This window comes from Syngnathus acus, chromosome 2 (assembly GCF_901709675.1).
Source record: "Syngnathus acus chromosome 2, fSynAcu1.2, whole genome shotgun sequence".
Classification (NCBI taxonomy): domain Eukaryota; kingdom Metazoa; phylum Chordata; class Actinopteri; order Syngnathiformes; family Syngnathidae; genus Syngnathus; species Syngnathus acus.
In genome coordinates, this window is record NC_051088.1 from 20517918 (window position 1) to 20544524 (window position 26607).

Below are 26607 nucleotides of genomic sequence, written 5' to 3' on the forward strand. Positions count from 1 at the left end.
CCAGATCTGACTGTCCATCTTTTTTTTTTGTACCAAATGGCTTAGCTTAAGAAGAATCTCACATGGCATTGCGGCCAACTGTAGTATCTGGTTTGGTTATTGCACACGTTAGTGTTGCAATAAATTGATAAATATTCCTCGTGGCAAACTCTGGATGGGTTAGCTTCCATGCGTCTTCTTGGGATGGGAGCGAGTTGCCAAGACTGTAGCTATACAACAGATAGTGTTTGTGTGTGGCTCCGTTTATTATGAAATATGAATTCTCAATGAATATTTCTTTCTTTCTTTCTTTCTTTCTTTCTTTCTTTCTTTCTTTCTTTCTTTCTTTCTTGTTGTGTATTGAAACGAAAATACGTTGAAAAGGAAACAGATTGATGATGATTGTTGGTCTGCATAAATAACTCAATATCAATAGCAACCTAACAAGTCTTCAATTTGCTGGTAGAAAGCATTTTAAAATTGTTGAGTCCCAAATATCAACAATAAAAAAGGCTCTATGTGCAAGGATAGGGAAGTGCTTATTAATGAATTTTCCTTTGAGACATGGATGCTGCTTTGCATATAAAAAGAAACTGACAGCAATCCCTTGCTCAGCATTAAGTGCCTTTGGAACCATTTTTCCATTGAAAATTCTCAATTTCATACATTACAATTGTTACGCTAGCCAGCATCTCTTCAATAGATGACCTAAAATATTTGCTAATCTGATCAGGGGTAATTTCCATCTTTAGGAGCAGGAAGGATGGATTTTTCCTCAAATGTTCCAGTTCAGCAAAATGTTAAATTAACGGGGAATAGAATACCTGAGCATGCAAATCTGTCGAAGGATAAAGGTGCTGCCATCTTTTATTGCAGTGTATGAACAATCCCCCCCCAGAAGTGGGATTCACACACGTCACCTTCAATAGGCACAAGCTTGATGACAGCAGAAACTGCCTCGAGCTAGACAGTTGCATACATTCAGTAGATCCTTTGGGTCCAGTGTTAAGCTGCTCAGTGTCATGAAGCACCATGAGCGCAAGTAGGGCAGTAGACGCCTGTGCCAGAGCAGGTCATAAGGTCTTCAGAGGTGTCCGGCATCAGTACTTTGGGTAATGCAGGTTGGCCTTCTGCCAGACTTTTGCACTTTGAGTTGGGAGCTTCACCCTGACAGCTGCTCAGAAAGTAACTATGCAAATTCCAGCAAAACATGCCAGAGAATCAATTGTTCTACTGTCATGATGGTGTAAGATGAATTAGTTCGTTCTTTAAAGGTGATCTTTCAAGGTAAAAAGCAAAAGGCTTGCAAAACACTCACATTTGAATTTGGTGCCGTCCGTCCATCCATCCATCCATCCATCCATCCATCCATCCATCCATCCATCCATCCATCCATCCATCCATCCATCCATCCATCCATCCATCCATCCATCCATCCATCCATCCATCCATCCATGTGCGTGTGTGCATGTGGGTATGTGTGGCCTCGAAGGCCTTAAGTGTATGCCACTGGTTACACATCATTGTTCCTAATGTGTTTTGCATTAATAGTGTCTGGTATTTACACAAGCAACATCATGGGGGAGACACGGTACAGCTGATAAGAGACTCATTTGTGTTTGCAGCCCATTATACTTGAGCTATGCATGATGATTTTATAGAAGGCAGGTTCATTCGTTGCCTGTATTAACTGCTTCATTAGTTCTGTCGTTGGAGATACGCCACTACTTGAGTTTTGCTTGTTTTTTTACATGAGCCAAATACTGTGTGACAGTTTTCATTAACATTTGCTTCAGAATAAGACTCCATAAAATCGAGAAATCAGTTGGACTATCTGTATGAAACATCTCACGATTTACTTTGTTTTTTTGCTGATGGTTATCTGTAAAACATAAAATACGTTATTATTGAAATGGTTGCCTTTTTACCTGAACGCTCTACCATAAGCTTTCACCAAAGATAAACATGGACAAAAATAGGGACGGGTACCGAAGATGGGGGTTGGTACTGACGAGCACCGATTTACGTACGTCAAATCAAACTGTACCATTTGTCTGCTGTGAAGCATCTCTTAGGTGTGACTGGGACAAGTAGAAGAGTTGTCAATTTCCCATGGCACACTTGAACATACCCACGCCAGTGTCGTGACGTCACCCTCGCAGGCATTCACAAAAGCTCTTGGAAAATGTCCAAGTTTGAAAGCGAGCCAGATTTTTCCGGAGCCAAGTCAATGGCGGCTGGCAACGTCCCAATCAATTGGTGCGGGCTAAAGGGAAGACACAGCTGGCTGCGTCGCTCACCTCCACCTCCAGCGCTGACACAATTGCCTTTTTGTATGACCATGCTTTCTATCCATTCAGTGAACTTGTCAATACTGGAACCTGGAACTCTGTAAACACAGCTTGAAATGATATATTTTTTCTTTTCCACACAAATCTGTATTGTGAGACATTCAAGAAGGTTGTCCACCGACTGCGTCATAGCCTTTACGATCTTGAGATTCACATTCAAATCAACATAGATTGCAACACCACCGCCGCCTTTACTGCGTCTGTTGTTATATGAACTCATAGCCCTCCATCTCAAAATGCAACCCTTTTCAGTCGTAAACCATGTTTCAGTAATTATATTAAATGGTTGTTTGAATGTGTTTAGATAATCCCTAATGCTATTAAAATTTGTATATAGACTTCGGCTATTGAAATGGATTATAGATAGTTTTCCCAAGATGTCCCGATTATACTGATCATTGCTGTGTGTTATTTATGGTGGAGAAGAAGTTATTGCCTGGGTCAATGTCCTGTTCTATGTCCAGAGTGCTGTTTTCACTGCATTCAAACATTGTTAGTTGGAGTTGTTCATGTTCCTGTGTCCAATGTATTACTTGTCCATTGTTGCTCGATGTAGGTTGAGTAGTGTCCCTGAGCATTATGTTTGCGTTTTGTGTTGCTACCTCCATTTAGTTCCAAGTCCAATCCAGTTTATTTTCTATTGAGGATACTTATTCAAGCTTTTCCATTTCCTCTATACTCCTTACCATCAGTACCTTGGCCTCTCCTCTCGGCTGAGCTTGCATGTTGCACAAACAACACAAAAAAAGTTCATAAAATTGGTACCATTGAATACGGGTATTGATTTCCAGGTACCGAGGATTGGAACAAAACTGGTTCAAAGGTTACAGCTACCCATCTCTAAACAAAATCACTCTTCATTATCAATCCTCTAACATTATTCACACCAGAGATGCCAGAAATTTACGATGTCACTACTTTTCCGATTCCGCAGGACAGTTGTGATATCTGAAGTGTAAAAATTGCAGACAGCTTCACTACTGTTTTGTTTTGTGTCGCCTACTTGTATGTCTCTTCACCGTGGGATGGAGGAAACGGAATTTCGGTTTCTTTGTGTGTCTTGACATATGAAGGGATTGACAATAAAGCTGACTTTGACTTTGACTTTGACTACTGTTAGAGCCAAAAATAAAAGGTTTGTTAAGTTGTCCAGATCCTCCGCCAAAGCTTCATAAAATCACGATTTGTAGCATGGACGGGACTGGTATGAGCCTTGTCTGCCTTTCCAATAACTTTGACAGGTGTGGCACTTCATGATTTGACATAAAGATGTCTGCATCAATCTATTTAGAAATTACTAAGATATCGTTCTTGTGTCCTGAAAGATTTCCCAGAAACTGTCATCTGTGCCACGTTTGTGGTAAACCATCTTTCCATCAACCCATACTCACTCCCCCTCCAACTCAGCATCGGAACACAAAGCCGATGTTGATTGAATTGCGGGATGGCTGTAAGCTGCAGCTCCTCTTCCTCCCACCTTGGTCTCCCACTCGACTTGGCACGGCTCCAGCTCATAATTCCTGAGAGTCGACGGGCTTGCGGCTATTCCTTCAAGGCCCTGTTTATCTCCTTGTCCGATAAATCGTGAGCAGGTATGGGATGACCGCTTGTCTTCGTGGCAGTGGCAGTGATCAGAATGCAAGTTCTGTTCCCTGCCCCCATGTGCACATTTACCCATTGCAAATCAGCATTGGATCTACTTTGGCTGAGGCAAAGTCCATCTGAAATGTCAATGATGTGCTCCATCTGCACCATACAACTCACATTAAACAAACCCTCTTGTAAAAACATTACTCCCAGATACCAAGCTGGCCTGTATTGATGTATTCTAATGAGCTGTTATCCTCCCCAACATGTTCATTGTAGGTTATACCTCATGATCATTTACATACTAAGCAGCAAAGTGCCTATGTGGATTCATGTATGAGAGAGATATGGGCTGAGGTGCACGTGTGCTTTGTTGTGCTTGTTCCTCCCAAGAGCACTGCGTATTTGTGCAGATACGGGTTGTCATGTTGTAGGGCAGCAGGCGGGTGGCTTGGTAAAGCGGAGAGACTAGGGATGAGAACTCCCTCCTTAGGGCTCACAAGCAACACTTGACACTTAATCCAATGATGTTAACATTTAGCAAGCACAATAGATGCATTGCAAAAAAAGGTATAGCCTGTACAAGCTGGCAGAAAATTGCACATCTGGCTATTAAAAGCAACATGGAAAATGCTGCCAGCGTTTCCTTCCAAATCTCACCAGTAATTCCCCCATGAGCCCTGGCATTAGCACGTTACAGCCATCCACCCTCAAACACCAACTCCCATCAACTGAGACTCACAGCCAGCAGGCCTATCATGCTTCGTTGGTATGGCTTTGAAACAAGCATCACTCATGAGACTTTCGCCACTTTTGCTAATTTTAATTGTTGTAAATTATGACAACCTTAGCCCCTATTTGGGAGATTAGAAATTGTTGCTCAAACATGTCTTCTTGTGTTTGTCTGGACATGATCACAAAACTGTAATAATAACAGAAATTTTGCAATTTCTGCACGTGATGGCTGAAAAGTATTGAAGTATAAAAATTATTGACGCATGTGGAATGATTTGAAATGGTATGGACTGATATTCAATGACATGGAATGGCCAATGACCTGGTGTGTGTAAAAGATCTCAGCCGTCACACAATTACCACTTTGACACACACGTGCAATAACTTTGAAGGCAAGGTTATGACAATGGCAATGGTTGCTTTGTGTAACTATGCCATAATCAACCCCCGTTTTATAACCTGCATGATTTTGACTTGCATATTGGATAAGGAATGCTCAAAAACACAGTTCAATTGAATGTCAATTTTACATTCCTCCTCTGACCTAATTGTTACATAAGTAGACGAGGTATTTCAATATGTTACTAAGCACTGGCAGCAATTGACATTTTCAACTTTTCACATCTACCCTGTCTGACAATCTTTTCAAAGAAGTTGAAAAGAGTTATCCAAACCCCCAGCCTGAGTGATTATGAGGCATGAGAAAAAATGACTCTTATTATCAATTGGCAATCACGCTTGCTCATTACCAGTTAATATTTGGGACTAATCCCGTGTCATAATTGGGTACAAATCTTCTTTTGTTTTCTTCAGGCGACACACTGCCTACGTGTGCTGTTTTACTCAATTTAATGTACTGCGCACACACACAGATAATTGGAATCACAAGCTTTACAAACTTGTTTGTTTGGTGATTGGGAAAACCATCATATCTGCCTCATGAAATCCTCACTAGGTTGATATCGGAGCAGTACTGAGGAAAGATTTATACTATATGGAATTGAATGTGTTACATGTGCTAAACAGTCTTTTCTCCTCCGTTTAGTGGTGCTGAACAATCATATTTTCAACAATCAGCATGTAATTAAATATGTTGTTTTAATTAAATGAATGGCAAGAGTGCTCAGCAATTCTGTAAACATGTTTCTGTATTATCGCCAAACTGCATGTGAAGTGCCTCTGCATGGCTTTATATTATGCCCTGCATGTAATGTGGTGAAAAAGCTAGGCCAATCATCTTTAGAATTTTGATGATGAAGTGGAGGCCAAAAAGAGGTGACTGCAAAGCCCACAGCCAGACAGTCTGGCGAGTGCACTCTCAGACTGGTAGGGGGGGGATCAGTGAAGAAACTGCACTGGATTACAGAGATGCTTGCCGTGATAATGTCAAACTTCAAATTAAACAGTTGTAGCGGGCTTCGTGTCGCCAACTTTTGACTGAAGCAAGGATGAACTGCACAGCAGTGCACAATTTCTTATGAAACCTGATAATGACATGTCAGACTTATTCAAGGCTGCTGCACGCAGACCGACACCGTCAACGCGACGGAATTTCGACCAGTGAGGAAAAATTATAGATGGCAACTTGCACCCAGCGATTAAGCACCATACACCATAACGCGTGCTAGCACAATTGAAAAACCGTCACCAGATATTTTAATGCCCCACATAGTACAATACGTATACTCAACATATACATATATCGTCGCTGTCCGGCGGAAACCTCTATCTCTAAACATGGTCATTTTATTTTTCACTAATCGATACTAATGATCTGTTTCTGCTTTGCCTGTAATTCTTATGCAATGTAACCAATTTAAAGCGGTGAAAATACCTTGAAAACAAATGAACAGTGCCAAACACTCTTGAATGTCACTTATGTTTGAGACTTGTTACAATGTGGCAGAATTAGTTCAGTTTTCTCATTATGATTTCAAATTGAAGCTCTGTGGAACTTAAGTCGGACAGGCTCATGAGAGAGAACATACGGAAGTGAAGAATAAAAAAAGTTGCAAAGAGCAGCTCAAGCTGAGGCACCAGCCCGGGATTTTTACTTGGAGAATACAACTGTGCAAGACTATAAGCAACATAATCATTGCATAGTTAACAACTGTTGGATGGAGTACCCATCATAGTGGCGCTTTTTCCGCTCGTTTGGTCAACATCCTGTGTGTGTCACAGCTGCTCTTAAAATTTACAAATGCCATCCCCTGTTCCGCCATTGTGTTTGTTATTCACTTATTTATCTCTCCGTCATGGATTATTCAACAATGATTGAATATTTTCTTCCAGACAGCTCGCTCTTAACAAAACGAACCATCGGAAATCACTTTTATGACTGCCATATGTGAAAATGATGAACAGCGTCTGTCTCTGTTGGTATCTAGTAATTAACAGAAACTGTGCCAGATGATGAGATATGCTGCCTCAGTATGACTACAAGAGATTGACCATGCACATGGCAATAGAAAATGTGACTGAAGAGGTGCAAGCTTTCATAAACAACACAGTGAAATTCTCTTCAGAGTATCAATTAAAATGGGACATCTGCCACAGCCGCCGCTGACAAGCGAGGTCTCCTCGCCATGGCAATTACCTGCTCTAACCCTTCCATGTGTCAGGGATGGTCCTCCTCGACAACTCAGGGCCTTGTGGTGCTTTCAGGAATTTTTCTGTGATAGCGGGAAGCTCTGTTCTTTCAGTGATATTAGTCTAATGAAATTAAATTAGGTTAACTATAAACACTTTGATACTCTGCACATTTCAGCATTGATCTAGATTTAATATGCAGTCTACCTATATGTCGTGTAAATTCCAGATTTTTGAGTCACCCATATTGAAGGTGCCATAGTAGCTCCCACAATTACTGTGCTGTTCTTTGTGCAGTTTTTCTGCCTTTAATTGCTTCCTGCCTTGCCAAAAACACGAGGCAAGGAGCTGCATGTGACCTCATTACTGCTGAGCTTCTCAAAAAAATGAAATCTCACTTTTGAAGTGTTATTCCTATTCACTCAATGGCCCCCTTTTTTTCAGGGCCATCTTTCTACTTTGCTTCTGGTTTGATTGTTTAGATCTAATAGATGAACTGCAGTCCTGTGTACCAAAGCCTAAATAATGCTATTGTTATTCTTAGTGATTCATTTTATGTTGCACATGTGATTAGTTTGTCCTGATTCTATCTTTGCCACATAGAGCACATATTGTACGAGCAGTGTAGGCACCCTGTGGAGTGACAACATGCTGTCAAGTCACTGTCACATTCAAGAATCTTGATCTATTACTTTATTTAACTTGTTCTTTTTATAGATGCTTTACTTACTGGCCCTTTAGAGCCCCCCGGTGGAGTTTTCAAGAAATAGCAACTTGTCCAAATATGCATGGAAAAGACTCAGACTCAGTTTTAAATGTATAGCCGTTGTATTTGTGTCTGGAGACACGCGGAAAAAAAATCCCTTTGGTTACTCTCCAAACTTGTTTTTCAATTGTGTTTCAATTTATGAGGCAGAGTTGTTAAAATAAAGTCTTTATCATCTCCCAAGTAGCAAGTAGCCAATTATACACAATAGTTATCTACAATGTCACAGCTGCCTGAATCTTCACCACAGGGTGAAGGAGCCCAAATTGCTCACAAAGATTGGCTGAATCATCTTTTTTTATACTGCTGGATGTTTGCCAAGAAGTGCTTCCCTGAGCATCCATGCACCAGCTTCTTTATGGAATGCCTGATCTCTTATTTATTTCTTTATTTGCTCGCATACATGAGGCCAGTATGCGATACAGCATATGAACATGCCTTGTGGACATATTTTGCTTATTATCCATTTCCACTCATAGCACCTTTTAAGTATTCTGCATTAGAGGTCTGAGGCAGTGGCACAATATGTGTTCTCGTTCATCTCGGGGGTATTTGGTTGCGTTGAGGTCGAGCGAGCTCAACCAAGCTGTACATAGGGTTATGTGCTTTGTGCACTGAGGCATAGTTATACTAAAATTGTATTTCTTTCAGTGTGACTCCTGTTAATATTTGAACAGAAAACTGGAATAAGCTTATTTATAATTGAATTTCATATGAATAATATATGGCACAATATGTTTTGAATAACTACCTGACATATGTAGGTAATTCACACTTAGTGCCCAATTCAGCAGGATGAATCAAGAACACTTGGCTTCTTAATTGGAAAGCTGCTAAATGTACCCCTGCACATTCAGGGGACTCGCAATAGACAGAAAACAAAACACAGCCAGCCTTCTTTAGGGAAATAACCCGTGTGGAACCAGCACCAACAGAATCAAAAATACTGCCTCTGCCTCAACAAAGTATGAAAACAAAAATAAGTTCCAGAATCTTGTGATTCAACTCAACATCCTTTTTTATTGGTTGATTGCCTTCAATTTAAAAACTGTATCAAATGCACTACTTTGTGTTGTCTTCATGATGAGGGTGTACAATTCAGTAGAGCATTTCTGAGGACTGATCTGAATGATTCAATCAGTCCAAATTCAAAAAGATAATTGAAAAGTTAAGCTCCTTCACATTTCCCTGTAATTGGTGCATTGTTGTTTAAGCCACAAGAGTATGGAAAAAGCAGAAAAGTAGATGTCGTACCAGAAGACTGATATAGATGGCAGGGGGAATAGATGATTGCGTTACATCAAATCCCCTGTCACCTGAGGTAAATGGAAATTGAACTAAAAAAGAGAATTCACAACAAGCCTGGACCAGTCTCAGCAAAAGGTGTTTGAGTCTGTTTGGCAAAACTAGATGATGTTTCCACTGGAGGGGAACCTGATAATGGGATGGTCATCAAAAGCAGAATGGGAGTTAATCCTACTGTGTCAAATTGGAACTGAACAGGATTAATCGGGCAATGCTGCATGTGTCACAGTGACTGTTCCGTCCTGAATGTGACGGATGATTACAGATTGAAGCAATCAACATACCTCCTGTCCCCTGTCGTCCCACAGGAAGTCCAGTCAACCTGACATGCAGAGCGTTCTTTGGGTACAGTGGTGATGTCAGCCCACTCATTTACTGGATGAAGGCGGAAAAGTTTATTGAAGATCTGGATGAGGAACGGGTACGAGAAAGTGACATCAAGTAAGTCCTTTTGCTGAAGCTGTGCATTAATTAAGATTGTAAAATGGCAAGTGCAGCTTTCTCTGCTACGTGTGACTGCAAGTACACAGTTAAAAAAAAAACTTTATCTACGTTCACTTATTCATTAACAGTAATGACTGACAAAGGCAGAGAAAACGGGTGAGGGGACATCCTGCAAGGAACTGCAATAATAGACACTCATTCTGACATTTTGTTCGTGAGAACAGCTTAATTGGAGATGTTTTCATGGATGACTCCCTTAAGCTCGTTTTCAACTGATAAAACAGTGAAGAGGAAAACATTGTAGTCGATGTGAAGTAGGAATCCACTATTGTGTACAAATGTTGCCTAATGAAAAGGTTAACTGTGAGCAGTATGACACGGCTGGGTGGAGGAGTTAGTGTCCAAGTCGGTGACCTGGCATTTGCAGACGACTATTCGCCTGTGAGCATGCACTGCCTGGCTTGAAGCACAACTCTCTTGTCGTGAACTAGGACCAATTAGAGCCTACAGAACTCAAGGTGGCAGCATGATAGAGGCGAGCAACTCGCCAGGAAAAAAGCCAGGAAAGCTTGAAATATGACCCCAGAGCAGGGATGTGCATACTCAGTGGCCTAGTGGTAGAGTGTCCGCCCTGAGACTGGAAGGTTGTGGGTTCAAACCCCGGCCGGGTCATACCAAAGACTATAAAAATGGGACCCATTGCCTCCCTGCTTGGCACTCAGCATTAAGGGTTGGAATTGGGGGGGTTAGATCACCAACTGATTCCCGAGCGCGGCACCGCTGCTGCTCACTGCTCCCCTCTCCCCCAGGGGATGGATTAAAATCACGCGGGGATGGGTTAAATGCAGAGGACAAATTTCACCACACCCAGGTGTGTGTGTGACCATCATTGGGACTTTAATCTTTAATTTCATTTTGAGATGGGCCAGGTTTGGTAGATAAAGTTCAATGTTTATGTAAAATACGGTTAAAAACACAATAGATCAAATTTCTTGAAAAAGTTTGTCAATTAAAATACTGATACTTGATTCTTGTTTTATATTTTAACCTTTGGTTTTTAATACAATATTATTTTTAATCTGTACTGTACAGTAGGCGGCACGGTGAAGTGCTGGTTAGCACATTCGCCTCACAGTCCAGAGGGTGCGGGTTCGATTCCATCTCCGGCCCTCCCTGTGTGGAGTTTGCATGTTCTCCCCGTGCCTGCGTGGGTTTTGTCCTGGCACTCCGGTTTCCTCCCACATCCCAATTGCTGCTATTTTATTTTATTTTTTACAATTAATAGATTGAAAAAAAAACTAAACATTTTCTCAGAAAATAGAGGGAAATGTGGCTCTTTATATTCCCCTAGTAAAATCATCCATCCATCCATTTTCGGTACCGCTTTTCCTCACGAGGGTAGCTGGGGTGCTGGACCCTATCTCAGCTAACTTCGGGCAGTAGGTAGGCGGGGGAGACCATTAACCGGTTGCCAGCCAATCGCCAATGTGCAAGTATCCACTCCACTAACATTAAATAACAGGTGTAAACAGCTAGTGCAGAGTTTTTAAACAGTACAAAATATGACATTTCTCTCCAGCCTGATGGAAAACTCGAGTCTAACACTTGTTATTCTCAGGTCACGATTTATTGATTTGAGGATGTGCACATATACCACATTTTCTCAAGAAAGGTATTTTGGGGGATGATGAAAATCCATATCTTATTAAAGACTCAATCCTCCATTTATGACTCTCTGACCTCCCAACAGTGTGGAGTTATTGTTTTTCAAAGGTGTTCCTGGTATTTTAGGATTGCTACTGAGGAGCAATATTGCGAGTGCAGTTTGAGGAAAAAAGGCATGCAAGTACACTACAGCAGCCCACTTTCAGATGTACAAAGGCTCGTTCTGCAGTTTGTATGTTTACGTCTCATCAGTGACGAAAACAAGATGCTGCTTTGGAATGCCCGTCACAGTGGAGAAAAAAAAAATACACTATCTCTAAATGTAGTAGAAAGCCTTTCTTGATTTCACCATCACGACTGTTGTGATGCACTTTGCTCCTTCTATCATGCACAACCAGAACGGGTCTGTTGTTGATACATCTGCCGTTCTTTATTTCAAACACAAAACAGCAGAATATTTGCATTCATTTGTCATAGCAAAGAATAACCTGTCTGCGTTTGCTATGCCCAATGGGGAGAATAGCAAATCAAACATTGTATATACTGAAGCTGATTTTCAAAGGCCTTCATTTATCTAACCTTACATTTGGCTCTCTGCTCTGCTCCAGGACAGTACGTGAGCACTTGGGGGAGCAAGAGGTCTCCATTTCACTTACCATTGATTCCCTGGAGGAGAGCGATCTGGGAAACTACACTTGCATCGTAGAAAATGGCAACGGTCGGCGACAGGCAAACATCCAGATTGTCAAGAAAGGTAGAGCTTCTTTTTGGTCCGGCGAATCCAGACCATGGATTCAAAAGCTTTGATTTAAAGTTGTTGCTTCTCTGGAGCTTTCGGAGTGGTGAATACTAATGATGGGCAAATGAAGCTTCAAGATGATTCATGAACCCATTGTTGTGTTTACTTAGATGGCACTCTCTGTTCACCAAAGAGCTGAATGACTTGCCATTTCTTAAAACCCTCACTTTAAACCAACATTGCCATCTAGAGGAGCCAAAGAATACAACAACTGGTTCATGAAGCTTCATTTTCCCATCACTAGAATACCACAAATGTAGCAAGAACAATACATTATGACTGGTTGCTTCTGGCAAGTGTGACAGTATTATTGATTGCCTGGTTATCAAATTATCCTGATGAAGAAGTAAACCAGAGGAGGAAGAAGTACTACTTCTGATGAAAGTCGAGGAAGCCTTAGGCCAGTCTCTCAAAACATCCCCTGTATATTTCATAAATAATACAAAGGTGACACATTGATTTTCTTAACTGTTGAAAAATATTTCATGTCGACAAACCACAGGACTCCCAGCAGTAGGCCAAGCTTTGACTTGACTTTGTATTGGGTCTAAGAAAAAAAAGTAAAAGCATTTTTTTCTCAGGCACAAAAGATAGTGAGTCTCGAACCTTGTAGTGTCCTTTTTGTATCCAAAAGTAGAATAAGAGGCTTTTCATTCTTTGAGGAAAGAATGAAAAGCCACACCTCATCTCTCTAGGGATTTAGTGGTCCCAGAGTATGCGCTCAGGTCCGCTTTCTCTCGTCCGAGAAGTGAATTTGTCCAGGAGGCTTCACAGGCGACAATGAGGAAAAGTACAGGTGGTGTTAGCAGATTTTGAAAGATGTTGCCAAGACAAATGGACACAACAATTCTGTGCCTGCAGCTGCATTGGGGATGAAGGGAGAGCAAGCCGATAGGATCTGAGCAGCCTGGAGCATCATTCCCCTTCCACAAACACTCACACATTGAAACACACGCAGGACTGATCTTCAATGGCGTGTTAGTCAGAGCTTGTTGTTTACCAGTATTGCTGGCTTTGTGATGTGTCGTGGGCCATGAGGCATTCAGATACCGGAGATCAGACTTGTTTTTACTCGAGGCTAAGCCCCAATGCCAGCCATTGATCTTGTAGGCCCTAGAAGAGATCTAGAATCGAGGGTGATCTTTCACTGAGCCTGCATACCTTTTTTTCAGCATGACAGTGCCAAATGGTAGCATGGCCGGAGTGCGATTCATTTTCAGCCCAGAAGTTTCAAAGCTTACAATCTTTTAATGACCATGTATAATTTTAGTCTTATTATCAAGGGTGTGTCTAAAAAAAAATCGAAATTTGCATATTGGTCGCCAACAGCCAATCAAAATGAGCAACATTTTACATACCGCAATTGATGGCACACTATATATTTAAACCATATGTGAAAAGCACAATGGCGCTTATCCCTTCACAATTTATTCGCTACTTTTAACTTGGGTTTGTTCCTGTTTGTATTTTGAATACATGTGCTTTTTTATTTCATGAAACCATGACCGTGAACGGTCTCCGTCACAAAAACAATGATTGTACCAAACTCTGGATAAGCCATAACAGATCCTAAATAGATTTGTCTTTCTACATTTGCCCTCTCAGCTGAGCTCATGTACACAGTGGAACTGGCCGGCGGTCTGGGAGCCATCTTGATACTGCTCATCTGTCTGGTGACACTGTACAAGTGTTACAGGATTGAGCTCATGCTTTTCTACAGGAACCACTTCGGCAGTGAGGATTTAGATGGAGGTAAGAGGATTTTTTTTTTTCATAAGGCGACTCCCACACAGCACACGCGTTTGTGTCCTCATTGCATCCAAACTATTTCTCAGCGCAAACTTTGGTTGTTGTTGTTCTCCAGAGTGTCCGTCAGCGCATTATCTTCAATGCCAACATCGATTTGATCAAGCACAGCTCTGCTGTGTTTTTGCCCTTTGCTCCCAGCACGTGATACATTTTTCAGCTCTGACATTTTTCACTTGTGTAAGAAACCGAGCAGCAATAGCAGGGCAAGGGTTTAGAAAAGATGTGAAAAGCCGAGACGTAAGTGACCCTTTGTGCACAACCTCGCTGTCATAATTATGTCTGTAAATTGCAGTTGCAAAAAATTAACCTAACTGATTACAGCCTGAATGTTCACTTTGACTTGCTCCAGTTTCATAGACTTGTATAATCAATGTAAAAAAAAAAAAGACAGCACATATTACGCCTTCGCCTCAGCTGGCGCTCCGCGCTACAAGTTCACCAGTTCAATCCGTAACCGCAGGCTCTGAGTGCGCTTGCATATACAGCACCCCCACACGCCTGAACTTATCCATCTCTAACACAGCGAGCGCCAACACTGCACTGTGTCCTATATAGTTCCTCAGCAGCGTCAACTCCTGACGATGCACAGTTGTTATGTAGCAGATACTTGAGACTGACATATACACTATTTCTATTTGTAAAGCTAACTTGTTCTTAAATGTCAGAATGAAAGAATAGCGGTTGGATTTTTATTGGTTTGTTTCTACCCCAGCAAGTAGCAATGGAAGAAGCTTGAAGAGTCAAATGCACCAGTTTAGGAATGCCATGTTTAAAATTCAAGTTTTAGGCCCAAATTCACTAAAAGATTGCATCACTTTTGCAGGGCACTCACATGTAAAAATGGAGCAACCAGATAGCATCTCATCCACAAACCATGCGGCAATGTTGAAATGCGTGACGAACAACGATGTCAGGCAAAATGCGTCTCGGTGTGCTGATAGAATTTGCGTCTATTTAAATGAGTTCACTGGTGTTGAAATTGCTCACCTCTATGCAAATGAGCCTCATTAATAAACGTCCAACACAACGCCTTCAGAAAGCTGGTGTAAAATTGCTGCTACTCAGTGGAAGCCTCTTAGCGAGGGTACGTGTTACCAGAGCATTACCCGCTATCAAGAACTACAGTTACACAACACAGTGAAGCTATGACAGAATTAGAGTCAGCCTTTTCCCCACACGAAGATTATTAAATCCTGTTTAGTCCAAACACCGTCCCACCATAACTGATGATCAAGTGTGCTCGAGTCTGGCTATCAGCAGCTTATTTGTTTATATTTCAATATATTATTAGCGTAAAAGTTTAATATAATCATTTTGAACGCAAAAAAAAAAAAGATTTGGAATGATCTAATGATCAGGTGTGTGCTTGTTTTCGAAGGGTGTTTTTTTGTGTTTATGGAGCTTGTATTTTTCAGTGATGTAGGGAGAGATGTATGACAAAAGTCCCTGACCGATTTCTATGTGCATATGCGCCTACAGATAACAAAGATTACGACGCCTACCTGTCCTACACAAAAGTAGACCCCGACCAGTGGAGTCAGGAAACTCGAGAGGAGGAGCGCTTTGCCCTGGAGATCCTGCCTGACGTGCTGGAGAAGCATTATGGGTATAAACTCTTCATTCCAGACAGGGACTTGATCCCCACAGGAAGTAAGCTCTCCCTCTGTCACGTTGCGTCACGTGTTGTGTGGCATGCTGATGTCTGCACACTGGTGTCGTGGCGTGCTCTTTTGATGCTGTGCTGTATCAAAAGTTGTCCCAGTAAAATGTTCTGTCAGACATGAGCTCAAATGGGTTGAGACCATGGAGGGCTCTTGGATTCAAAGGGATTCAAACATACATTTAGTTGTTCATTTGAAAAGTCTCTCAAAAAGTAGCTATATAGGAGATATGTATAAAATGGTGTTTCAGTTTTTTTCCTCCTGATTTCAGAGCGACATTTTTACCAAGGGATTTGCTTGAACTCCAAATTGTATGATGACAGTTTATTAAAAATGCTTAGGCAAATTTTAGCATAGTAGCAGGAAGCCGCGACTTAACTGATCCCGTCCATGGTCCCGAGCCACATCTTACTTACAGCATGCTGCGCAATACACAAGCTCTTGGTGCATGTGCATGCTGTGAAATATTTCTCCGGAAGACCCTCATCAGTCCATGCCCGACCCTGAAGACCTCACATGCCACCACCTCCATTTCCAGCTCATTTCTGATGACCTCATCATGTCGACCGACGACTTGGATGGCATCATCATTACACTTGCATACTTCTGTTGTTGCACGTGCAGCACCATCACTAATTTTGCTAGTTCCAAGGCCAGAAATTCTGACTCTGAATATGTCTTCAGTATGAAGTGGCCCTAATATGGGAAAAATGGCATATAAATGCAAGGAGTTTGCTTACTTTGAGTTGTGCAGCGTTGGATTTATACTCATTACAAAAATACCATTACAGGATTCCCGCAGCCATTGGGGAATTTTACCCATTTGCTGATATTTTTCCAGAACCTATCCACTAATATCTATTCATAGAAAATATGCCTCTGTGCTGTCTTAATATGAAACCTTTTTTTTTTTTTATTAGACATGGCTTTGGCGACCTCTTGTGGCTTCTTAGTGCTAAGTGATGAGACTGAAGTGATTCATCTCATTTTTATATGTAAATATGGAGCTAAGTTTAGGAGAGGAAATTTTGAGAGAGAGGTTGCTGCATATATCTGCTCTCTGGGTTCATTTTATGGTTTGTTTTTAGAAAAATATTATCTGTCATCTGTTATACTAGCTAATGTAAGATGACTTTGAATTGACATTAAATCATTTGGGGATAATACTCTGTGGTATATTTTAGGTTTAAATGGCTAGTATAGGCAATTTTATATCTTAATAAAGGCAACACAATTTGTCACGGTTTACTACTATTTACGGCAGAGCTCCATTTTTCTTCAGTTTCAATTAGATCCTCTTCACTTTTCAAACTCGCCATGTTGACGACGCTCCTCGCGCTTCATCCTCAGAATTGCTGTAATTACTGGAATCACTTGAGATAAGTAACGTGTACACCAGATTATTTTCGGTATGCTAGCGTACTTGACACTCCTCTGCTTTTCTATGCTACGCATCCCATATTGAATCAGAATGGAACAGCTTAATGCCATACCATCGGTTGCGGGCAGAAAATGTCCCTACATTCACGGAGTTGCTTGTGTTGACTGCAAATCTATTCATTGCCCTTTCAATGTTGAATATTTATGTCTAGGTTTCACCAGTGATCATTTCCAGGATGACACCAGACTACTTAGAGGTACTTTTTTTCTCTTGGGGGTCAACACAAGAAGATCACGTATGTACATCAAGTACATGCACAATAAAAACTAATTTCACTGAGACTGTTTTGGTGCAATCAACTTGGTCCCCTGGGTCTATTTTGAGAGAACTAACTTGCTTTACTCCATTTTGTTCCGTTGCACTTCAATTTCTCTCTAAGGAAGCCAATTCAACAACATATAATGATGACTCGGTTCTGACTAGCTAATATGCTTTAAGCAAATAATGATTTGCATGATTTTGCAACAAAGGCTAATTTTGCTTCACATTATGTTTATTAGTACTATTTCACTCACATGCTTCCAACAAATGATCTAAAATTGTACAATGCTATAACATATAGGACAGTGTTTCCCAACCTTTTTTCACTCACGGCACACCTTTTCATTGGAAAAAATCTCGAGGCACACCACCAACAAAAATCTGTTCAGTGTTACACCATATTAAAATCAGTTATATTACAACAAAAGATGTAAAGTTCTATTCCTATATATATGTATGGAGAGTCGAATAATTGAATAAAAATAAATACTAAATAGTCTTTAAATTGTATTTCTTTTGTAAATGAAAGTGACAGTTTTTGAAAAAAGGTTTTAGACAGTGTAAGGAATAAACTATTGAAAGTGATTGTGATCAAAATCCAAAAGAATCAATATGGCTTTGTTTACTGTTTTAGACTAGCTCTCTAAAATATTGCAACATGAAGAACAAAGTCACTTTTAAAGACGCTCTGCTGTTCTGACAGCGGCTGAGTGGCTATCACAGTCGAGGTGTCTCGACTTGACTGTGTATTTTACGTTGGTGAAAAATGAACAATCCAGGTTCTCCCGTTGAACTACATGCTCTGATTTCCATCGGACCGAAAACGCACCACAGCCGTCATAGTGTAAGTAAAAGCACACAGCAACTAGGGATGTGCATTCCAGTTCTTTAAAGTGAACTGAATCTTTAGAAGCAGTTCATTCAAAAGATTCATTCAAACGAATCGTTCAACGAATCGTCCCCCCCACACACACACGCGCGCACACACTGAACAGGAAGTTGCGTCACTGACTCGTCTCGTTCGTGGACGGGAAATTACGTCACTGACTCGTAAAGTCCCTCCTCCATCTATCGCTCGCTGCTGAATAGAATAGATCTTTATTTGTCATTGTCACATGTACAACGAAATTTAAAAATTGCTGCTATACCAGCCAACACACGTTATGCCGACATTGACGTTTTAATTTTGTATTTGTTAGGTTATAGTTGATGGTGTTATTTTTCCGAATGTGTTTGAATAAAAGGTTGATAAAAAAAAAAAAACGTTATGCCGACATTTGTTATTTTGGGGGACACCAACTCATATAACAACGTAAAACACACACATATATATACATATACATATATATATATATATATATATATATATATATATATATATATATATATAGTCATATAAAGCAGTTAACCAAATATCTGATTTTTATGTTTTGATTGGCGAATATAAATACAAGAGTTAGGGTTTGTGAACGAATCACTTCCTAAAGTGATTCGTTCTTTTTTCAGTTCAGATGACTTCAACCAGTAGGTGTCGGTAATGCGCATTGAAGCTGGTGCCACCACGCCGTATATCAAAACGAAGAAGAAAATGACGTAGCTTCCCGTTCACGAACGAGTGAGTGATTTGCATTTCCAGTTCATCGCGAGAACGGATCAGTGAGGGAACGAATCCTGACTTTCCCGTTCGTGAACGAGTCAAAGGGTGAACTGCCTTTCCGTGCATCAACGGATCAGTCAGTGAACGTGTTGTGTCTCCTGGCGTGAACTATGTAAGCCAGAATGTCGATTTATGATTTGCCAAGGAAAGAAAGAACCACTCACTGAAACACCACTTCTTTTATGCACGTTTTCTCCAAGCTAACGGCTAACTTTATTGCATGAAGGGATGCGCCGTTATGCAACAACGGGGAGATTATGCTTCTCTTTGGGTCATCTTGATTTTATAACACTTGTAGTAGTTTTTAAATAACGTGGTTGCATATATACGCCTAAATATTGTTATCCAATATATCTACTGAAATTTCACATTAGATTGCTGGTTTGGAATTTACTTTTAATATTATTATTATTTTCAAATAAACTTTCATGTTAAAACTTGTCTGGTGTTTTATTCCTTGTTTTTTTTATTCGCCAATTAAAACAAAAATCAGACATTTGGTTAACTGCTTTATATGACAATATGTGTAGGTACACCTCATGGACACTTCAATAGGTACACTACACGAGGTAAAAAAAATAAAGAATAAATAAATGGTACAATGCAAATATGTTTATGTACATTCTTACACATGGGCTTGAACCAAGGTCTTACCGAGCAAGAGCCCATGTCATTATCCAGTCGGCTATTGCGACCTGGGAGTCTACAGTCGTCTGCACTGTTTTGTACTAGTGATGTGCATTCCAGTTCTCTGTACTGAATCTTTAGAATCGGTTCACTCCAAATATTTGTTCAAAAGAATCGTTCACCGCATCGTTCACTACACTTTCTTATTTATTGATTCTTTTTTCTTTTTTTTTTTACCTCGTGTAGTGTACCTATTGTAGTGTCCATGAGGTGTACCTAATCACAGGCCACTTCAATAGGGAAAAAGCTTCAGTGAAAGTGAAAAGTGGCACACCCGCCCTCACCCCCACCTCTTGATTGGCTGTTTGATCTGTGACGTCACTTGGACACTCCATTAGGTACACCGCCATTTTCAAGTGTACCTAATAACAGGCCACTTTATTAGGGAAATATGGTCATATCACGGTGTACCTAATGGAGTGTCCGTGTGATTCCCTCGTTAAGTGCACCTGCGTGAAAAGTTTTTGGTCATTTTCACGTTCTACAGGAGCTAAAACTTTTCACGCAGGTGCACTTAACGAGGGAATCACACGGATTAGGTACACCGCCAATTTCAAGTGTACCTAATAACAGGCCACTTTATTAGGGAAATATCATGGTCATATCACGGTGTACCTAATGGAGTGTCCGTGTGATTCCCTCGTTAAGTGCACCTGCGTGAAAAGTTTTTGGTCATTTTCACGTTCTACAGGAGCTAAAACTTTTCACGCAGGTGCACTTAACGAGGGAATCACACGGATTAGGTACACCGCCATTTTCAAGTGTACCTAATAACAGGCCACTTTATTAGGGAAATATCATGGTCATATCACGGTGTACCTAATGGAGTGTCCGTGTGATTCCCTCGTTAAGTGCACCTGCGTGAAAAGTTTTAGCTCCTGTAGAACGTGAAAATGACAAAAACTTTTCACGCAGGTGCACTTAACGAGGGAATCACACGGACACTCCATTAGGTACACCGCCATTTTCAAGTGTACCTAATAACAGGCCACTTTATTAGGGACATATCATGGTCATATTACGGTGTACCTAATGGAGTGTCCGTGTGATTCCCTCGTTAAGTGCACCTGCGTGAAAAGTTTTAGCTCCTGTAGAACGTGAAAATGACAAAAACTTTTCCCGCAGGTGCACTTAACGAGGGAATCACACGGACACTCCATTAGGTACACCGCCATTTTCAAGTGTACCTAATAACAGGCCACTTTATTAGGGACATATCATGGTCATATTACGGTGTACCTAATGGAGTGTCCGTGTGATTCCCTCGTTAAGTGCACCTGCGTGAAAAGTTTTAGCTCCTGTAGAACGTGAAAATGACAAAAACTTTTCACGCAGGTGCACTTAACGAGGGAATCACACGGACACTCCATTAGGTACACCGCCATTTTCAAGTGTACCTAATAACAGGCCACTTTATTAGGGACATATCATGGTCATATTACGGTGTACCTAATGGAGTGTCCGTGTGATTCCCTCGTTAAGTGCACCTGCGTGAAAAGTTTTAGCTCCTGTAGAACGTGAAAATGACAAAAACTTTTCACGCAGGTGCACTTAATGAGGGAATCACACGGACACTCCATTAGGTACACCGCCATTTTCAAGTGTACCTAATAACAGGCCACTTTATTAGGGACATATCATGGTCATATTACGGTGTACCTAATGGAGTGTCCGTGTTATTCCCTCGTTAAGCGCACCTGCGTGAAAAGTTTTAGCTCCTGTAGAACGTGAAAATGACAAAAACTTTTCACGCAGGTGCACTTAACGAGGGAATCACACGGACACTCCATTAGGTACACCGCCATTTTCAAGTGTACCTAATAACAGGCCACTTTATTAGGGACATATCATGGTCATATTACGGTGTACCTAATGGAGTGTCCGTGTGATTCCCTCGTTAAGTGCACCTGCGTGAAAAGTTTTAGCTCCTGTAGAACGTGAAAATGACAAAAACTTTTCACGCAGGTGCACTTAACGAGGGAATCACACGGACACTCCATTAGGTACACCGCCATTTTCAAGTGTACCTAATAACAGGCCACTTTATTAGGGACATATCATGGTCATATTACGGTGTACCTAATGGAGTGTCCATGTGATTCCCTCGTTAAGTGCACCTGCGTGAAAAGTTTTAGCTCCTGTAGAACGTGAAAATGACCAAAAACTTTTCACGCAGGTGCACTTAACGAGGGAATCACACGGACACTCCATTAGGTACACCGTGATATGACCATGATATTTCCCTAAAAAAGTGGCCTGTTATTAGGTACACTTGAAAATGGCGGTGCACCTAATGGAGTGTCCGTGTGATTCCCTCGTTAAGTGCACCTGCGTGAAAAGTTTTAGCTCCTGTAGAACGTGAAAATGACCAAAAACTTTTCACGCAGGTGCACTTAACGAGGGAATCACACGGACACTCCATTAGGTACACCGTGATATGACCATATTTCCCTAATAAAGTAGCCTGTTATTAGGTACACTTGAAAATGGCGGTGTACCTAATGGAGTGTCCAAGTGACGTCACAGATCAAACAGCCAATCAAGAGGGTGGGTGAGGGCGGATGTGGCACTTTTCACTTTCACTTAAGCTTTCTCCCTATTGAAGTGATTAGGTACGCCTCATGGTCACTACAATAGGTACACTACACGAGGTAAAAAAAAAGAGAAGAAAAGAATAAATAAATAAGAAAGTGTAGTGAACGATTCGGTGAACGATTATTTTGAACAAATATTTGGAGTGAACCGATTCTAAAGATTCAGTACACTTGAGAACTGGAATGCACATCACTAGTACAAAACAGTGCAGACGACTGTGGACTTCCAGGTCGCAATAGCCGACTGGATAATGACATGGGCTCTTGCTCGGTAAGACCTTGGTTCGAGCCCTGGTATGAGAATGTACATAAACATATTTGTATTGTACAATTAACCATTTATTTATTCTTTATTTTTTTTACCTTGTGTAGTGTACCTATTGAAGTGTCCATGAGGTGTACCTACACATATTGTCATATAAAGCAGTTAACCAAATTTCAGATTTTTATGTTTTAATTGGCGAATAAACAAACAAGGAATAAAACACCAGACACGTTTTAACATAAATGTTTATTTGAAAATAATAATAATATTAAAAGTAAATTTCAAACCAGCAATCTAATGTGAAATTGCAGTAGCGCATAAAAGAAGTAGTGTTTCAGTGAGTGGTTCTTTCTTTCCTTGGCAAATCGTAAATCGACATTCTGGCTTACATAGTAGTTCACGCCAGGAGACGCAACACGTTCACTGACTGATCCGTTGATGCACGGGAAGGCAGTTCACCCACGAACGGGAAAGTCAGGATTCGTTCCCTCTCTGATCCGTTCTCGCGATGAATTGGAAATGCAAATCACTCGCTCACTGACTCCTTCACTCACAGATCCGTTCAGTTGGTGAACGGGAAAAGCAATTCACGACTCGTTCGTGAACGGGACGTTACGTCATTTTCTTCTTCGTTTTGATTTACGGCGCGGTGGCACCAGCTTCAATGCGCATTACCGACACCTACTGGTTGAAGTCATATGAACTGAAAAAAGAACGAATCACTTTAGGAAGTGTTGGCCAATTTCCCATGGCACAGCTGAACATCTCTCACGGCACACCAGTATGCCGCGTTGGGAAACACTGATATAGGAATGAGAGTGATCTCACGTGTCTGTCTGTCTGTCTGTCTGTTTATTTATTTATTCATTTATTCATTTATTCATTTATTCATTTATTCATTCATTCATTCATTCATTTATTTATTTATTTATTTATTTATTTATTTATTTATTGGAAGGGCAAATGTTAGTAGTTTGGATTTAAAATCGGTCTTTTGTGATAACAATCCTGGAGTTTTTCTGACTTACCCAGTAAATCAGAACCTTGCAAGTTGATAGCAAGAAACACTGTCGACCATGGATCTGTAAAGGCCTAAAAAAAACATATACACAACAAAGAGATGGATTACTAGTTTTGAAATCTGACTGAATATTTTCTTTAATTATTGTTCAACTTACTGTAAAAAGGGTTGAAAATTTCTTACAAAATCTCAACAATATTATTTATTACACATGCAAATGAAAAAATTATGGTACAGATTTTAGCAAGAATGATGGGAGTTGACATGATTTGATCTTGCGGGCCATATAGAATGACATGGCGGGCCAGATTTGGCCCCTGGGCCTTGAGTTTGATACCTATGGCCTTAAGGGTGGCGCTCGACACACTTGCGGAGAACCGTCACACAAAATGTCTTTGTATTTCACCCCCCTCGAAACAAAGCTTGTCTTCCTCTAATACCTTCCAAGAAGAAAACAATGGATGTTGTCCTTTTGCTGTGCCGTGTTTATTTTATCTGTTAAGCTCATTAAATTCTGTGTAACTCTCACACTGCCGACATGTCACTTAATGGCTGATGTAGCTATACTGGATCACATCTTACAACATAAAAATGCAAATTATACAAGGGTTTATTGTTCCAAGATGAACCAGACTTTACATGCATTATGTTTTTAGATAGAGGTGTCCCTGTTGGCGAACTCGTCTTAGTGTTTTAGGTTTATTGTCAGGCAAGCAATTGAGCCCCTCAGCCCTGTGCTTGTTTTGGATGTGTAATTCTGTGTAACAATCCCTTCAAACTGGATGTGAACAAAAGGTTTTTAATCCACGTTCCCAAAAGCTCATTTAAAATGAAAGCAGCTCAGGTAGTTAGCATGCCAGCAAAAAAATGAATCATGCAAATAGTATTTCCAAAGCAGCTCTGGCTGACAGAAAGTGATTGTGTGTGTTTTTTTTGTGTATGTGATTGTAGCTTACATCGAGGATGTTGCCCGCTGTGTGGACCAGAGCAAGCGCCTCATCATCGTTTTGACGCCCAGCTATGTGGTGCGGAGGGGGTGGAGCATCTTTGAGCTGGAGACGCGTCTGCGCAATATGCTGGTGACGGGCGAGATCAAGGTCATTCTCATCGAGTGTGCTGAGCTGCGTGGCATCATGAATTACCAGGAAGTAGAGGCCCTCAAACACACCATTAAAACGTTGACAGTCATCAAATGGCGCGGCTCGCCCAGCAACAAGCTAGACTCCAAGTTCTGGAAGCAGCTGATCTTCGAGATGCCCTTCAAACGCACTGAGCCCCTGAGCATCTCACGCGAGCAAGTACTGGATGTGAGTGAGCAAGGTCCCTTTGGCGAGCTCCAGGCGGTATCGGCGATGTCCATGGCGGCTGCCACCTCCACCGCCATGGCAACGGCTCACCCGGACTTTCGCTCCAACTTTCACAACTCGTACCACACCCAGATGAGACAGAAACATTACTACCGCGGTTATGACTATGAGCTGCCACCAGGGGGAACTCTTCCACACCTGTCGTCTGGCCGAAACCAGCATACATACTGCAACATCCCCATGACACTCCTGAATGGACAGCGACCGCAGTCCAAGTCGCCGCGGCAACAGAGTTTAGAGGAAGGACACGGAAACAACGCCTTGCTGCCGCTTCTGCCCCGAGAGACTAGTATATCAAGCGTCATCTGGTGACACACACCCATCCCTCATTGCAACACTGGACTTACTAACCCAGGAGACAGGGTTGGATTGGTTTTTGCAATTTGTGTGCCATTTGTTCTTTCCATTTTCAAAATCAAAATACAAAAAAAAACTGTCACTGATTTTTTTGTTCAGTTTTTTTCCTAACATTAAGTAAAGTCAATTTTATTTATACAGCTCTTAATCACAAACATGTCTCAAAGGGCTTCACATGGCCACAATTGACAATTCTTCTCGACATCCCCTGATCTTAACTCCAAGGAGGGCAAGGTTTCCCCTAACTGGGGAAAAATGACAAAACCTTGAGAAGGGACCGTAGATGGGAGGATTCCCCTTCCAGGATGACAAGACTGCAATGGATGCTGAGTTGGCAGCATTGAACACACAATTAAAAAAAAAAAAAACTAGACGAAAATATGCCAGATTTCAATTTTGCCATTATGATTCACAATAAATTGCGGTAATGTACGTATTAGGCCTTATGGCTCTATTTTCATCTCTTTGCCCTCTTTGATAATGCAATGTTAATGGGTGAACAAACAAGCCATTTTTGCCATTTGCTGAAAAATGACTATTATACAAGGTTTTGGCCCAACGCCAGCAATATGAAAATAATCAGGCACTCTTTTTGCTTTTGATTCCCAGTTATCAACTGGAAAGGGAAAGAACAAATGATGCACGGATTGTTTTGTCACATTGAACAACAATTAAAAAAAAAAAAAAGAGGAAAAAGCGCAAGTGTTTTGCGCTATGCCTGTAAAAACCATCATGTAACTTAAGCCAACACCGGTTAATATGGCTGGGAAAATGCTGAAATACAGGGTCATGTACATAGTGTTTGTATTTCTTTGTAGCATTTCTTTTTTAAGGATATTCTGTGTCACCGTTTGGGACTTTTTGTGTTTGTTTGTTTGTTTGTTTTCTGAAGCTTGTGAAATGCGTCACACATCGATAATAGGGGGGGGGTGATTAACGGTGGTGGGATGGAACTCCGGGAGCAAAGTCTCAGCTGCTCCAACCACTGTAAAGGACGCAAACTCAGGAGTCACCAATCCCAATAATGGATGGCAGTGGTACCTGAGAAATACGGTGCTATAGCCTTACATTGCTGTTTTCTTTGAGATAACAACAGACTTATTTACCCTAACAAATGATTCTATCACAGAAAAGTTTGACTGTGTATTATTTTATGAAAAGAGTCTATTTTTGTAATTGTGTGACAGAAGGACTTTAAGAGTAGAGCAGAGTTTTGTAATGCAGTGGGTATAGTTCTCCCCCTCTGATGGGTTATTCACTGTCTTTT

The 26607-nt window shown here is 41.0% G+C and overlaps 1 protein-coding gene and 1 long non-coding RNA gene across 2 annotated transcripts in view; one reads left to right on the forward strand and one right to left on the reverse strand.

The window, feature by feature from the left end:
* LOC119133233 (interleukin-1 receptor accessory protein-like 1) overlaps window positions 1-25426 on the forward strand; it is an 89387-nt gene extending 63961 nt beyond the window's left edge. The window contains exons 8-13 of the mRNA XM_037268826.1: window positions 9621-9753; window positions 12030-12175; window positions 13826-13972; window positions 15509-15679; window positions 17283-17327; window positions 24568-25426. Coding sequence (XP_037124721.1) covers window positions 9621-9753; window positions 12030-12175; window positions 13826-13972; window positions 15509-15679; window positions 17283-17327; window positions 24568-25295 — 1370 coding nt within the window. The 3' untranslated portion in view covers window positions 25296-25426. The remainder of the gene's footprint in view (window positions 1-9620; window positions 9754-12029; window positions 12176-13825; window positions 13973-15508; window positions 15680-17282; window positions 17328-24567) is intronic.
* Window positions 17334-22540, reverse strand: LOC119133304. Its single transcript, XR_005100108.1, has 3 exons — window positions 22510-22540; window positions 19671-19673; window positions 17334-17503 (listed from the first exon to the last, which is right to left on the reverse strand). It is a non-coding gene; the product is annotated as an uncharacterized LOC119133304 (long non-coding RNA).
* Window positions 25427-26607: the final 1181 nt, after the last annotated feature.